The following is a 16,682-nucleotide window of genomic DNA, read 5'->3' as shown; positions in this document are numbered from 1 at the left end:
GCGCCCGGGGGGCACGGGCCAGAACGGGGGACACACTGCCTCCCTTGCAACACAAGCCCGTGGCGCTCTGCATCACGTGTACCAGGAGACAAGGCAACAAGGGACCCTGCGGCTGGGGGAGCAGCTGGGGGACCGCGGCCCACCCCCCGGCAGGCTCCCCTCCCGGCTCCGCAGCGCCCGGCCCACCTGATCAGGCAGCCCGGCTCTGAGTGAATTATTCAGTCCCGCCAGGAGCGGACTCGTAGTCCCCGTTCTGGTCTGAGGCATTAATAATAGAAGGAGCCAGGGAGGACGAGCACTCACAGCCCACCCCTGGAAAGGAAACTAGCTCGGGCGCTCAGAGGAGAAACCAGCAGACCGCCAACATGGTCCCCCACGCCGGGCAGGATGGCTGTGGGCGTCTTCCCCGGCGACGGGGAGGCCTCAGGCAGCGGTGCCCACGACGGCGAGCCCCGCGATCACACCTGGCCAGGGAGCCCGCCCCAGCCCCCGAAGACACACAAGCTCCCAGAAGGCAGGGCCTACTCAGGCCTAGTTCCCACCGTAGCCACACTGTCTAGCTGCCCCCCTAAAGGGCACCCTGCTGACGGGCCCACAGCGGCCGATGAGGACCCAGCCTGGGCTCGGCCAGCTGCCGAGGGTCGGGAACGTCAGGCTGGGGTCTCTGCCTCGCTTCCGCACCAGAAGTCGGCCAGCCACCCAGAAAACCAGTGAGGAAAGAAAAGAAATCCAGCTGCTGGACAGACCCGTGGTGAAGGCAGGCTGTCTGATCCTCAATCGGTGGGGGGTATGAACCCGAGGCACTGAGGGCCGTTCCGGGACAAGATGAGGACAGAGGGGAGGCCAGCCCGGGCAGGACAGGGATGCCGAGTGCACGCTCTGCTTGGCCACCTGAGGTCGGGGGATGGCCCCCAGGCCTACGCTTCCGGACACGGGGACGAGGCCAAGCAGAGCAGGGGACGTTCCCACTGCCAGGAGGCCCGCACAGCATACTCACAGGGTCCCTCAGCTCCTCACTGTCCCGGGTCGAGGTCCGAGGTATTCTCAGGGGAACTTCATCTCCGCATTCAGTGTCCGAGGCATTTGGAGACTCTGCTAGATCGAGGAAGTCATCTCTCTTGTGACCTCTGAACCTGATTTTGTCCAGCCTCCTTAGCATGTTCAGCACTGAGCCTCTCTGCTTTACCTTAACATGACGGTCGGGGTCCCTGCAAGAGAAGGGGGGAGGCTCGGTCACTCGCCTGCCGGCCACCTGCCCACGTGGCACGCCCACCAGCCTGAACACACGGTTCTCCCGCACACACCTCGGTCCCGTGGCCAAGCCCTGTCCTCAGGGAGCAGTCAGTCTGGCTTTTCAAGGAACACTCGGGACCCACCGGCTCCCACCTTGCACCCACCAGCCTGGGTCCCTCCATCACCCCCACTCAGCTGGCCAAGCTCCTACCACTGCCCCCGACCGACCTCACCCCCCACCATGTACCCCACAAGACAGGAGGAAGCCAAGTCTGTCAGCAGGACCTTCCCGGCCATAATGACCGCCAGCCTGGTGCATGGGAGGTCAGAGACCCTGGGTCTCATCAGAAGCCCTCCTAACCAGCCAACCATCAAGGACGCGGTCAGAGCTGTGGCTCCACACGCTGCCCAGACAGAAGCAGACACCCGAAAACCGCTAGAATGCTCGGCATTAGGGCGTCTCAGTGGCTCCCTTCTGAACCCAGTGGGGCCCCGGCTTCGTGTCCCCCGACTGGGCCTGGTCCCCTCGCCCAGGTCACCACCCAGGCTGCTCTGTCTGCCTAAAGCACCTTCCCGCTCGCCTGGGCAGCCCTTGCTCGGCTTCCAGAGGCGGCTCATTCTTGCTCAGAGAGATCGTCCCACACGCAAGGGCTGGTCGGGAGCCCCGCACTCGCCTGCCTGCCTCCCCGGCATGGCCCCAGCCCACAGACTGCCCGCCAGGCTCCTCCAGCCGGGAATGACGGCAGCAAAGACCTGACCTGGGGGGTCACACCGAGAGAGGACACGTGTAAGTTCAGACCCACATGCTCACCCGGGGACGGACGTGTCGTGGGGTGCCCCCCATCTCTGTGCCGTGGCCAGGAAAGGCAAGGCGCCCCACCAGGACCCCCGGGGACAGAGCCAATAGCTCATCTGCACGTCCAGCCGACCTCGCTCCAAAGCCTACAGCAGAGGCCACAAACCCCACCGAGTCCCAATCGCACAGCTCCTGGGCCGTGAGGCCTTGGGTCCCTTCGAGGGTGGGGGCCCGGACAAGACTGCTGCAGCCTGCTCTGCTGCTTACCGCCTTTCTAGGCCCCGGCTCCGCCTCTGAGATGGGAATGAGAGCAGTAAGACCAGAGAGTTCCAGGAGCTCCAGACCAGAGAGCTCCAGGGGCTCCAGATGACGCACCCCGGGAGCCTGCCGCCGGCCCCAGAAAACAGGCCAGCACCCCCAGGCAAGGCGGGCAGGGAGGGGGCTGAGCAGCACGGAACCCGTCAACTCGGCCCGGGCTGTCCCACTGGGGAAATCTCACGGAGAACCGCAACGCGGGGAGAGGCTCTTCCTGTTTGGGGCCATTTGGGATGGAGCAGGCACAGGGCTGTCAAAGGGCCCTTCGATCACAGCCCCCCACCGCCAGGGGCCCTCTGCCCCCTCGACAAGCTTTCCTGCCCTGAGCACGGGGTGCCAACAGTGGGGCCCGCAAGGCCCCAGCCGAAATGGACCAGACCTTGCTCTGGTCCTCGAGAACAGAGGAGGCATGTGGGGGGGAGGGGCCGCAGGGGCTCCTTCCAGCCTGCCTGGGACGCTACAACGTGGCCCCGTGTGGCCCTAGGGGCAAAAGCCACAGGACACACAATGCCCAGGGACCCAGGGGAGCCCAGAAAGGGCGATGGGGGCCATGGCGGAGGGGCAGCACTGCTCGTCTGGAGGGGTGGGGGGGGGGGGCGGCCACCTGGACAACCAGCTGCCGTGAGCGCCAGATGGATGAAACGGGTGAATAAGGAAAACACAAACACACACACACACACACACACACACACACACACACCTGAAGAAAAGAGAACTTCGTGCCTACCAAGTCCCAAGAGTGGGGGTAACAGTCTGTGTAATAGAAATGACAAAAATAATCACAGAGTAAAAGAGTCTGATAATCAACTGGACAAAAGTAAATTTCCACTTGCTAAAAACAATGCAGTGGGGGGGCGCCTGGGAGCCTCAGTCGGTTAAGCGTCCGACTTCGGCTCAGGTCATGATCTCACAGTTTGTGGGTTCGAGCCCCGCGTCGGGCTCTGTGCTGACAGCTCGGAGCCTGGAGCCTGCTTCGGATTCTGTGTCTCCCTCTCTCTCTACCCTACCCCACTCACACTCTTTCTCTCTCCCTCTCTCTCTCAAAAGTAAATAAAACATTAAAGAAATCAAATAAAAATGCAGTGAAACAAGGGATACGTGTAGCAAATGTGGTGTCCTGAACGATTACTATCTTTGTCCTAAGACCGCTTGAATAAATGGGCAAAAGTTCCAGGACCCTGGTCCACAGACGGGCCAATTCCCCGGGCAGAGGAATTCACTGCAAGAGGAGATCGACCACTACTGGAGCAAAAACCTCCAACTTCACCAAAAAGGAAACCAAAGCCACTGCACGCGGCAGAAGGCAGCGGGGTCCGTGCACAAAGACGCCCTCGGAACCAGTGACTCCGTCTCCAGGGCAAAGCCAACACGTGGGGAGAGTCTCACCCTCAGATCGAGTTGTGACCCAGCAGCCCTGCCCACTACCCACCCGCCCCCAGACGGGGCAGGGCAAGGAGTCCTGGACCATCACGTGGGACTGCCACAGGACACCATCCCCGAGTGACACAGGCAGCTGTGACTGCCATCCCGGTCACCGTGAAGGCAAACAGGTGTCCAAAACAACTAAAGGTGACACAGGACCCTGCATTAGGTTTATGGGCCCACAGGTGGTTTGTAAAACCTCCTTCTCCAAACGTCCTAGGATGCTTTCCTATTGCTTTTTTTTAAGTCCGTTTATTTTGCGAGAGGGCGAGCGAGCAAGGGAGGGGCAGAGAAATAGGGAAAGACGGAGAACCCCAGGCAGGCACAGCGCTGTCAGTGCACAGCCCAACGCGGGGCTCGAGCTCATGAACCGTGAGAAGGTAACCTGAGCTGAAGTTGGGTCGGGCACTTAACCGACTGAGCCACGCAAGGGCCCCATTTTTTCAGCTCAGAAATAAAAACCTGGGTGCGGGAAATGCAGCAACGCAAAACCTACTCCCTTTCACTCCAAAAAGACCGGCCGGACTCCTCGGCGTCGGGGGACAGTGGGGTGCGGAGGCTCGCGAGCCGGGACACCTGGCTGACTTCTGCCCGGCGGAAAGCAGTCGGGCTTGCTCCTGTACTCCTGGCACGGCTCTGGCCGGGTGGGCTCTCTGTCTGGGGTTCTCTATGGCCTCTGAAGCTGGGGCTGCCGTCCTTCCCGGTTCAGCTCCAGCAAGCTAATGAGGCGGGGACACGAGGACAGGGGACAAAGCACCGAGTGTCCAGCCCGGCACCATCGGAACGCAACGCACGCCTGGGCCCGGCCCCACACGCTGGGCTAGCCAGGGCCACATCCCTCCGGCCGCCAGCTCAGCCCAACCCTGGGCTCCGCCTGCTGGCTACTCTCGTCAGCCTGTGACAGGGGGGTCTAGACACGCAGCCCATCAGAGAGAGGGGCTCCCAGAGGCCCACTCCCGTCCCCGTCGCCCTGCTCCCCCAGACCCCTTGGGCCCCTCGAAGAACGAAGCACCCGCACTGCTGTCAGATCAGGACCACAAGCCGTGACTCCCCAGCCACCCCAGCGGGGGCCGGCCCAGCCTCTGAGGGGATCCCACCGTGTTGCATCCCTGTGCCGGGCCAGAGCGTAGCCCACCCCACCCCAGGACGGCTGACCGCACCTCAGTCACACCTGCAAGGTCTCTAGTCCACGTAAGGTCACGTTCACAAATTCCGGTGGACATGAATTTGGGGAAGACACACCGTGCCAGCCGGTACACCCCCCACTTTCAGAGGTAGACGGAAAACCATTACGGAGCATCGTCTCAGACACAGACAGGAGGCCAGATCTCGGACACCAAGTGTGACCCAGAGGGAAGCTTCCCACACAGAGCCAGAGTCGAGCGGGCACGCTCTCGACGCATCTTACCTGCACCTCGCGTTCCGGGTGCCTGCGGCCACGTGTCCCCAGCCCCCCAGCTAGTCCCCCACTCCCCAACCCTACCTTCCCGCCGCCCTCCCCACAACCGGCCTTCTACAGGCACCCGCAGGCCACCCCAGGCAGCTCAGGGCAGCTCCTGTGAGCCCACCCCCCCTCCCCCTCCCCCTCCCAAGGCGCTCAGCAGGACCTGCTGCCCCCGGCCCCGCAGCCCTCAGAGGGAACACCTCTCTGTACCTCCGTGCAGAAGCAGGCGCGCCGGGAAAGGACCCTGGCCGTGGCTACTCCAGACCCCCGCCCAGAGCCGGGACGGTCTGCAAGGACCCTGGAACCGTCTGCCCCGGGAGCCAGCACGGGGCACCTGGTGCCGTGGCGCAGGGCGGCGGGGCTCGCCCAGCTCAAGGCAGCACCCGCCAGGCCCCGCGCCCTCTGCACGGGGGACTGAGTCCGGCCGCGCCGGCCCGGGACACAAAGCACGCTGCTCTGGGAACCCGATGAATGCCTTCCGGACACACAAAGGCGGCAGTGTCTAGGGAAACTGGACTTGGAAACCACAAAGGACTTGATTTCCCTTCCCAGCCAAGGTTTTTTAAACGGTGGGTCCGGGTCTCCGGCCCCGGCCGCGTCCCCGCCATCCCGCCTCGACACGCAGTGCGCACCGCTCCCCGGCCTGGCTTCGTCTCCCGGGTGACCTGGCGGCTCTCCGGCCGATCCAGGGATGAACGGTGTCCACTTTCCCACAGGATGCAGGCCCGTCCTAAGCCCCAATCCTGGGGAGCCCCAGACGTGGAGAACTGGGAGCCTCCCCCCTCCCCGCCAGCCAGTCCCAGAGACCGCCTGGCCCTCTGCCAGTCTCCATCCTCCGGGAACACGGCCCCAGACTCCTCGGGCGGAGCGGCCTGGGGCGGCCGCTGCGGACTCCGAAGCTTTGCAGGGGGAACAGGAGGGCCAGGGAGGAGGTGCGGCCTCAGGTGGGTCCCAGTCAGCATCCCAAAGCCTCGCCCCCAGAGCCCGGCACCCACACAACTCCTGCCCGGCCCTGCGGGGCCCTGTGCCAGGCCCTCCGGGGAGGAGTCCGAGGCCTGAGACCCACAAGGCACGCAGGACCATGGACGCTGCCCCCAACCCCGTGCCAGGCTCACGATGTTGGCTCGCACCCATGACCCCCGGGTTTCCCCAAACTCAAGGCTTGTCTGGGAGCCACACCCCTCACCCCCGACGAACACCTCGGTCCTGCCAGGCTGGGCATGGTCGGTGAGACCCCAAACGCTCCTGGGGTCAATACCCAGGCGTCCTGCCCCAACCCAGCACCCGCCAGCCTCCCTGGGGGCTCTGTTCTGGCTTGTCAGCTGCGTGCAGGGCACCTCGCTGGTAGCTCAGCTCTGCCCGGCGCAGCACGGAGCCGCCTCCCGCTGGACGCTGTCCACGTCCACCAGCTGCTCCAGCCACGACCTGGAAGGAGCCCCCAACCCTGGGATCACCCCACGGCCGCCTGCAGCCAGCACGGCCCCCCACCTCCAAACTGGGCCACACACGCGTGTGCCTCTCCACCCCGACCCCTCCCTCCTCCCCAGCTGAGACCCTGCTCCACGCGGCAGGAAACCAGAGCCCGTGGCATCCTGCCGGGGGCCCTCCCGGGGCCTCCCCGGCCCAGCCCTTGGGGGTCCTCTGCCGCCACATTTGCTCCTACTGCCGGGCCCTTCTGGTTCGGGGGTGTCTCCCATCCCAGTGCCTTTTTCTCCAAGTAAGAGCCATCACCCCATCTGCTTTGGGGTCCTGGAACGCCCAGCTAGCTCCCTTGTTTGGGATCTGTGTCCCCAGCCGCACCCTGTCAGCACGCGGTCCCCCCAAGGGCAGTGGCAGCCACCGCCCTCCAGGGGACACGCCAGCCGCAGACAGCGGGTCAGCGGGTTGGCCTCGGCAGGGCTGGCACGTGCCAGGGTCACACACGCTCATCCGGCAAATGAAGGAATGATGGGCAAAGGTGGGGCCGCGCCGACGGGGCTCTGAGCGCCAGGAAATCCGGGGCCCTTCGCCGGCTCCAGGCCCCCGGCCACAGCTGCGAGGAGCTGTCCCCCCACAGAGCCCACAGAGCAAAGGGCGGCCCTCGGACTCTGCCCAGGAGCCCAGCAGAGGCCCTGCCGAGCTTATGGCCCCTAATCCGTGAACGCCTGCGGAAAACGCAACACCAGGGCTTCAACAACCTGGGTGTTTCCACAAGGTGGGGGGGAAGGGGGGCCTGAACGTCTTCCCTTGGCGGGCGTCTTCCGGGACCGTCCGTTCCCACAAAGGTCAGGCCGAAACCCCGGTGTGCATCGAGCCCGTGGACGACCGACGAGGCCCACGTCCTGCCAGCTCGGCGACCCTGACGATCACCCGGGGAGGGGGGGGGGGGGCGCGGGACAGCGGGAGAGCCGGGAGGGCCCGATGGGCGCTGCCACACCCTTTTCCGCGACCTGGGGTCACACCACGGCGTGGATGGCGCAGGACTGCGCAGGGAGTGGCCCCGGGGACCCGCGCGTGGAGACGAAGGTCAGGCGACTACGAGGAAGTAAATGGATACGAGGCTGAGCGGCTCACGCTCACGAGCAACGGTAAAACCCACGGCACTCTCGCCGGAAAGCCGCGTGGCCAGTGATGCTCATCGACGCTCCCCCGGATCTTCCCTCAACCCCCACCCTCGGCACAAGTACGGCTCCCACAGGGACGACGGCTGGCGATTCTGTTTGCGTTAACAAGACGAAGGTGCAGACGGACGGCGCATCAGAGCCTCACTTGTTCATCTGCGACGGGGCGAGGGTGCTCCCTGCCGACGGGGAGGACAGTTCTCTCGTAGAGGAAGATTTCCTCGACCTCTGTGTGCCATTCACGGTGGGCGGCTACGTCCGTCACACATTCACCCCACGTTTTCTCCGTCGCTTCGTTAAGCCTACACTTGTAGCAGGTGCCCGTTTCTGTGGTGTGGCTGCTTCCGCCGTGGCCGTTTTCAAGCCACCAAAGTGACACGCAGGCCTGAGTGCAGGGCGGGGGTAGAAGCCTCAGCCTCTGGCACACAGCATCTCCACCACCCAGACACGACAGACACACGCCACCCCGGGATCATACCCGGTAGCAGCTCAGTCGGTTGAGCGTCTGACTCTCGATCTCAGCTCAGGTCACGATCCCAGGGTCCCTGAGATCCAGCCCCGCCTCGGGCTCTGCAATGTGTCAGCACGGAGCCCGCTTGAGATTCTCTCTCCCTCATTCTCTGCCCCTCCCCACCCAAAACAAATACACGTTTTTTTCAAGTAGTGATGTAATTCAGATAGGAGGGATTTCAAGCACCGAATACCTTTGTCAACGTATCCAACTGTACGTTTACATGAGCTCCCCAGGTCCCCCCAACGTGACAAAGGTAACAGGGTGCCAGCGAGCTGCCAAGAGCTGCTCCAGTGCCCTGTCCTGCTCCTTCTGCCTCAAGCTGTTGAGGCCACACAAGATCGGGGCTCAGTAAACACGAGGCCACACAAGATCGGGGCTCAGTAAACATCATGGAACTCAGCGCTCCCACTTACCCTTCTTCCCCAGCAGGGCCCAGGGATGGAGGCGAAAATCGGGAGCCAAGGTCAAAATGCAAAAACTTCCAGCCCAAGAGGGTTGAAGGGACCAAAGACAGTCCTGGAAAGAGGGACCCAGACAGCACGCTCACAGGGCAGAGGGGAGGGGAGCCCCAAAGTGCACCCCACCGAGGCACGTGGGGCGGGCCACACCCCACTCACCACCCCCGCCATCCCAGCCCCCCTCGGGTCACCAACGACCAGATGTCAAGACCTCCCCGGGGCCCCTGGGACCCTGCCAGGGACATTCCTGCTGTCCGAGCCACCACCAAGTGACCACCTCACTCTTCCCGCCTCTAGCTCCGCACCACCTGCCCGCCCAGCCGCGCGGCTCCCGGCCCCAGCGACGTCACCCCTGCTCGTGCATCCCGTAGCACACTCGTGTGGGGGCACAGTGAGGGGGCACGCGCCCGTCCGAATTGGTCCCAACTGTCCTACATGCCACACGCGTGGAGAACCCACCGGGAGCGGGCTCTGTGCTGAGCTCGGACCCGAGCTGTCTCTCCTCACCATCCAGGCAGGGAGAACACCACCGGCCACGGCAGCGTGCCCACGGGTGGGTTACCCTGCCTCTGCCGGTGCCCGGCTCCTGTGACTGTGAAGGGTGCGAACGAATTCCCTTCTCAGACCACTGCCGGGCATCACATTCAGTCGCGCCCGGCAGGTGGAGGCAACCCCGGGAAAGCCCCAGGTCCCACTCTCCAGAAACACACTTAGCAGACGTCACTAGCCCCGCACCTCCGTCCACCTCCACGTGCACCACTGTCACTTCACCTTCGGGGCGCTGCGGTGACGTCCCCACTTGGAAGATGAGGGTAAGAGGCTCCAGGACACCCGAGACCCCCCAGTCAGCAGCGGCTTCCACGCCCCCACCCCCGACAGGCAGGAGAGGAAGGGGCAGGCGGTGGGTGAGCAGAGACCGCACGCGGTGGGAAGCCAGGGCCACAGGGCCCGAGACTCCAGCGAGGGTTCTGACCCGGCCCCGGGGAGCAGGCGGCCGGTCAGGAGAGGGCGCGGCAGCCCCCCGCCCCGCCAGCACTCCATCACCCAGGCTCAGCCCTGCCACCTGCCCTGCACAAAGCAGACCCCTGCTCTCTGACCCCCGCCCTCTGACCCCCGCTGGGGACCAGCCCCAAGGATCGGGGGTGAGGTGCACAGAGGCAGGGCCACTCAGGTCAAGACCTGCCCTCCCTGGGCTTTAGAGTAGCAGGAAGAGACAGGTGTGAGCCAGGCCCATCCGGGGGCCCATCTCCAGGCATTTGGGCCTCAGCCCGGGTACAGGACCCGGACAGCCCCAGGCAGGGGGTCAGAACACCTCCCGTGGAATGTTCACAGGGCACCGACACAGGGAAGGACGAGCCCCAGGCCTCCTGTGCACCCCAAAATCTGTGCAGGGCCCCAAATCTCAGGCAAGAATGACAAGCTCCCGTATCCCAGGTGTCATACTTCCCGGTCACAATGCTGAAACAATAGTTCTATTGTTAAACCAACTGACAGAAGGAGAAACTGAGGCCGGGGAAACAGGATGAGAGGGAAGTGGCACATCAGAAACAGAAACCAACCTCACTGGATGTCGCGACCGGCACCCGGCCCCCCACAACTGGACTCGAAAGCCTGTGCTTGCCCTAACCCCAGATGGGCCCAGCTATCCAGCCCTCCCTGGCACATATCTCTATTAATGCATCCCTTACTGCAGGACAGCCCACAGGCCCCTCTGCCTAGGAGACCGAGTGGGGAGCCTGGCTGAGTGGCCACACAGATGTTTATTTAAACAAAACAAAGCCAGCAAAAAAACCTAAAGTTTAGGAGCAGGTAGACAAAAACGTCTGTGTCGTGTAAGCAAACAGAACGAGCTACTAAAAACGCACACAGATTTATTTCAATTCCCTCCACTGTCCTTAGCAACCAGGACCTGGGAAGACCCAGCCAGTGAGGCTGCCGGTAGGAACCACCTTCCAGATTCCGGGCACCAGTCACGACTTCCTGCCATGGCCCTGGCCCAAGTTCCTGAAAGCAGAAAGGGGCGTGGCTCGCAGCTGTTTGCAAACGGGCTGTTCTCCAACTGCGTATCACCACTGAAATACTACAGGCGACACGCGTGGGGCGGGCAATCCTGTTCTGCAAGGGGCCAGGTAGGAAATGTCTGGAGCTCGGCGGGCTGCATGGCCTGTCAGAACTTCTCAACTCCGCCGTGCCACCGGATGGGTGTGGCTGCAGGCCAGTGGGCTAGGTTTGGCCACGGGCCATGCGCTAGCATCCCTTGTCCTACGGCAATAAGTGCCCAGCAGACCAAAAACTCTCAAAACGGTCACGGCACTTACTGGCCCAGTAGCGGGGCGCCCGGGCCCTCCCTAAGCGCTGGGGTCCCATTTCCTGAGCATCACACACTGACTGGTGTGTGTCCCCATCACCATCCAGTCTTCTTAAGGAAAGAGGTGAGGGGCGAGGGGCCATCCATGGCGACACTGGGGCAGCCTGGGCGGTCTCTAGACGAGATCTAGAAGGATCTTGGTGAGGGACACCGACACGTCTCCGTGCACCTGGGTCGGGTGCCGGGGGCTTCTCTCCCGTCCTCCATATCCCTCCTGAGGCAGCGGGGCTGGCTGGAAGGACAGCCAGCTGCGAGCGGCCACCAGCCAAAAGCACTGACCACCCCGGAAGGCCGCCCCCTGGGTCTCAGGGCAGTGTCCCTTGCTCCGCGGTGACAGAGAGCACAGTGAAAACTCCAGGAGCCAGCCCCGGGCCCCGGCTCCCGCCTGCAACATCCAGTCCACGCTTCTGACTGTGCACTGTCCCCTCCCCACACGAAGGCTCTCCAACCACCGTCCCCCACTGTCCCCTGCCCAGAGCAGGAGACCTAACAGGGCTGTCACCTGGCCATCACCTGGTGTCACCTGCTTCCAGGTGGGTGAGGTGCATTTTAAAGAACTTCCTAGTCCTCAGGCAAATCCAGCGCCAAGGTAAACAGCCCTCAGGCGAAAAAGGCACCTGTCCAGAGGCAGCTTCGTTTTTCTTGTTTCATCTCGGCTCCCCCAAGCCAGACCCCTCCCCTGCAGACCAGGCCCCAGGCGGTTACTCGAGGTGTCAAGCACCCCATGCCCCAAAAGGTTTTCCGTGTCTGACAACACACAGTGAGAAAGTGGAACCCGCGTTTCCTGCTCAGCCAGCCCAGAAAGGCTCACAGCCCTGCCCGGGGCAGGCCTGGCGCAGACGTGCGGGCTGGCACTCACGCCGCGGCCACATAAAGAAAACATCAGAAAACCCACAAAACACCCGAATCCTCAGGGTCGTCTTTGCGCCGCGCGCCCAGGTAACTGCCCAGCGCCGTGTGGCCGATGGACGGACGGTTGGGTCTCCGAGTGTCCCCGCTGCCAGGCGGCAGGGGGGCTCCGCAGGGCAAAGACACGGCCGCGCAGCAGGTCCGGCACACGGCCCGGGTCCTGACGTGCACACTGTCGCCCTGCAGCTGCATCGCGGGGCAGAGCCACACGCCAGATGCTCAGAGGGACGGCAATGAGCGGGCGCTCGGCCGGTGTTTAATGAGCACCTACTATGTACCAGATGCAGGAATGCAGAGGAGGCGTGCCCACCGCGCAGGAGCTTCCTAACCACAGAACGGAGGAGCCGGGCAGGCGGGGCACAGGCCCCACCGGCCAGGGAAGGCCGTACTGAGCTGCAGAGGAAGGCACCCCAGGGAAAGGGAGCACAGACGGGGAGCATGTTGAGGCCAGGTGGGGACCGTCCTGGGTAGGGAGGGCAGCCTGGCCCGAGAGGACTCGCGGCACAGGGAGCACCCGGGAGCCTCGCTGCCCGCAGCAGCTGCACTGAGAAGCACACTGCACTGGGCCCACGGACTTGACCCCTTCCCACACCACCCCCCTAACCCAATCCCACATGCCAGCCTCTGGGAGGCTGGACCCCGGTTCCTGCACGCCTGTGTCTGGGCCAGGCCCGCACGAAGGACTCCGTGAGTATCGGCTGCTTGTGACTGCGGCGACCCCTTCTACACGGAGGGGGACGCAGCTGAGAGGGACTCCCGGCCATGACAGGGGAAGATGGAAGGCAGGGCACAAGGTGCCCTGGGGTGCAGGGCGATGGCTCACAGACCTGCCTGGGGCCTCAGGGCAGCCAGGCTCAGAGCTGTCCATTTACCAGATTCCCAAGCAAACGCCGAGGTCAGGGAGTGCAAACCACACCCTGGAGGCCACGAAAAACAGCAGCGGGTCCTGAGAAGACAAACACAGGACCACCGTGGACCCGGAGGTCCTGCTTCTGGGTATGCACCCGAAGTGCCCACACCGGGGCTCGGCGGGATCCGGACAGCAGACACACACACTGTGGTTTACACGCACAGAGCAGGATCCCTCATACACGCGATGGGCTGCTGGCTGACGTGGGCTACGACCCGGATGGACCTTGAAGCCAGGCACAAAAGGACTAATTCGGCACGATTCTGCTCCTATGGTCCCTGTAAGAGTCACATCCATAGCTGCAGAAGGTAGGAGGATGGGAACGGAGAGTTGGCGTTTCATGGGGACAGGGCTTTGGTTTGGGAAGATGAAAACATCCTGGACATGATGGTGTGTTGGTCGCTCAACACTGAATGTACCGAATGCCACCAAACTGCACGCTCAGAAATGGTCAAAATGGTATGTTTTACGTTATACGTGTTTTATCACCTTGCACGTAGTATATCACACTTATCGTATCATGTATACTTCATTGTGGTTATACATGAATACACCAGGGGAGACAGCATGAGCAAAACTCTCTAAAATAACCTATACATCTAATGTGATTCCCCTAAAAATATTACAAAAAGACTTCAGAGGAAGCAAAATGAGCTAAGGCTAAGGTTCATAACGAAAAACAGACAAACCCAGAATAACCCAGAAAACTGTGGAAAGCAGGAGTAATGAGGGTGACCAGCTCCACCACATGATGGAACATGCTAGAGCTACAGCCGTTCTACAATGTCCCAGCCTCCAGTGGGATCCAAGCAGCATCTGACATCAGGGGGAAGGGACACGCTATCCAACAAAGGACGTGGGGATATCCGGGCGGCTGTGTGGAAGGAGATGATGTTGAAGCCACACCTCATACCTTCCCCAAATACACTCAAATGGACCAAAGATGTGCACGGAAAACAAGGACGGCATCCGTGTAGAGGCGGGGGGTGGGCGAGGGTGGGGGGCACGAGGGTCCAGGACCTCAGGACTGGACGGGGCCTTTCCAAGCAAGACGTGAATCACCAGAAGAACACAGATTACGTTAAAAAACAAACTTCAAGGCAAAAGCCTAAGTAGTCAGACAAATGATAATCTAGGAGAAAATATTTGCAACACATACTACAGAGGATTAATTTGTCTAAGACTGATAAACAGCCCAGCAGAAAAATGGGCCAAAGAAGCAGAAAGCTCACGGAAAAGGCAAACAGTCCTCTGACCTATGGGAAGATGATTAATCTCCACTTATAAAGAGAGAAACACAAGTTAAAGTTCCAAGAGCAACCCTGAGAAACCCTTTTCCCTAACAGACCAGCAAACACGCAGCGGGTGGGCGTGGGAACAAGGAAGCAGGGGCCCCTACTCAGTGGGGGGCGCGCAGGGCAATTTTGCAACATCCACTATCCTTACGGGAAAGTCTCCTACTCATACTTGCAAAATGATGTAGAGGCAAGGTCATTTCGTTGCCACATCGTTTCTGTGACAGTGAAACGTGGCACCCTCAGGTCCACCCACGGGGGCCAGCCACACAAGGGAGCCCCCATGGCCTGAGCAAGGAGGAGGACCCTTCAAATCCTGTGGGAGACCTCCCAGCCTGGGCTGACTGCTATCAGCCCAGTGCGTGCAAGCCATCCGCCATCCAGCACTGGAGTAAAGGGGGGAGGGGGGAAGGGAGAAGGGGGAAGGGAAGGTGGAGAGGGTGGGGATGGTGGGAGGGAGGAGGGGAAAAATGGACAGGGAAGAAGGGGAAAGGGGATAAGGAGGAGGGAAAAGGAGGAGGGGGGGAGGAAGGGGGAGGGGAGGAGGGGAAAGGAAGCGGAAGGGAGGGGGGGTGGGGGGAGGGGAGGGAGAGGGGAGGAGGCAGGAGGCACTGGAGACTCATCCTCAGCTTCAACCCCTTTTGGATCCTGAAGGTGTCGGCTATTCCACAGCAAAGGACATTTTAAAATTATTTTAAATAAAGGAAGGACTTTAAATAAAACAGAAAAAAACGGGAACAAGAACCTTCATTCACCGCTTCAGGGAATCTCTCCCAAAGCCAAACAAGCAGTTCTCGGGGCACGGCTCAGGAACCTCTTTTGGGGGGACCCACGAGGTCAAGAGTAAGGCCACACTTGCGCGGCCCACGGAGAGACAACATGGCAAAAGGGACACGTGACACATAACTTAAGCTGCCAGTGCCCCCACAGGTTTCCTTTTTGGGGGGGGGGAGGGGGGACACGGTGATTTTTTTTTTTTTTAATGAGAATAAGCTATTTACGTAAACACGGAATGAGTTTATAGTTGGCAGTTTCTGATAGATTAATACTTTTAGATTTCTTAGTTTTACCTTTTTTTTTCTTTTCAGAGAGAGAGAAGGCGTAGAGGCAGAGGGGAGAGGGAATCCCAAGCAGGCTCCACACTCAGCACAGAGCCTGACTTGGGGCTCGATCCCACGACCCTGGGATCGTGACCTGAACCAAAATCAAGAGTCGGACGCCCAGCTGACTGAGCCCCCCCCAGCGCCCCACTCGTACGTTCTCAGAAAGTCAAGAGCAACAGAGACAACCCATGTATATCGGGGCCTTCTGGTGACCTCGTAACCCAAGACTACAAAGGGTTCTGAGACCAGGGTCTGAGAGCCACCAGCCTACCCAGTGACCCTGGAGAAGGGGCGCAGGGGCGGGCTGGTCGGTCCACGGCTCCCCCTGACCCCAGTCCAGGCCTCGAGGGGTGGCAGCTGGGTCCCAGTAGGGAGCTGTGTCCGCAGGCACGACCAGAGTGGGCCCCAGGCGTGCCGCGGGCTGGAACGCAGGCCTGGCGGCGGGGAAGCGGCAGGCTATGTGGCTGAAGGGCGTGTGACAGACGGGAGGCGGGGGAGGGGGGGGGACGGGGCCTGAGCGCAGTCTGCTCTGTGTCACCGCGCGTGCAAGAGTGGCACCCTCACCTTACAGGGAAGACTTGGCCCAGAGCCATGCAGCAAGGGAGGGGCAGCGCCCCCGTTCCTGGCCAGGCCAGCAGCTACACCTCGCCCCTTCTCTCCACCTCTGCCCTCCCCCTTGGGGTTCAGGCCAGAGGAATCCCCACGCACACGTCCTCTTACCCACCCCATCTGCTCACAAACACCCTCCCTGCCTCTGGGTGCTGTGCGACTTTCAGGGGCCACAGATGCCTCCTGCTCCAGGAAGCCCTCCCTGAAGTCCTCATCCACAGGTGTCTCTCGGTCCAGGCACACGGGCCCTGGGACACCTGGGCTCACACACCTGAGTGAACGTGCACACGTACACCGCCTTGCACCCCTGCCTTGTGCACACCCACTCTGCCTCTGAAGCCCAGCACGCACGGCCTCTGTGGTTCTCGGCGCCCAGCAGCCCGTCTCCCGACCCCCCTCCACCCACAGACTGCAACTCAGCAGGCAAATCAGAGCCTTTTTGGTCCCAGGAGCACACAGGTGCTGCCTTCCTGGGGGAAGGAATCGAACGCACGTAAAGCAGAAGGGACGGGTGGCCGGGAGGGAAACGAACAGAAGGGGAACCAGACATACCGGCCTGAGCTCCACGCTCCAAGGTGCCCCCGTGCAGAAACGAGGCTGCGGCTGACCCCGCCCTCCTGGGCGGACAAGGCAAGCCTGGGATGCTGCACGTGGGGGACACCTTCCGTCCCCCTTGACGGTGACCTGAGGTCCCGCCACTGAGAGA

At 62.0% G+C, this 16,682-nt stretch overlaps 1 protein-coding gene across 6 annotated transcripts in view; it reads right to left on the bottom strand.

Annotated features, from left to right (window-relative positions):
• The window catches only part of GRAMD4 (GRAM domain containing 4), a 74,826-nt gene that overhangs the window by 39,365 nt on the left and 18,779 nt on the right, over positions 1 to 16,682 (bottom strand). For 5 of the 6 annotated variants that reach the window (XM_045464518.1, XM_045464521.1, XM_045464520.1 and 2 more), the window contains exon 2: positions 998 to 1,208. In XM_045464518.1, coding sequence (XP_045320474.1) covers positions 998 to 1,208 — 211 coding nt within the window. Of the gene's footprint in view, positions 1 to 997; positions 1,209 to 16,682 lie in introns of those variants that run through there. The other variant, XM_045464522.1, reaches the window with a different exon arrangement.

The sequence above is a fragment of the Leopardus geoffroyi genome, chromosome B4, assembly GCF_018350155.1.
Source record: "Leopardus geoffroyi isolate Oge1 chromosome B4, O.geoffroyi_Oge1_pat1.0, whole genome shotgun sequence".
Classification (NCBI taxonomy): Eukaryota; Metazoa; Chordata; class Mammalia; order Carnivora; family Felidae; genus Leopardus; species Leopardus geoffroyi.
The sequence above is the reverse complement of the archived record's forward strand: the minus strand, read 5'-3'. Positions and strand labels throughout refer to the sequence as shown.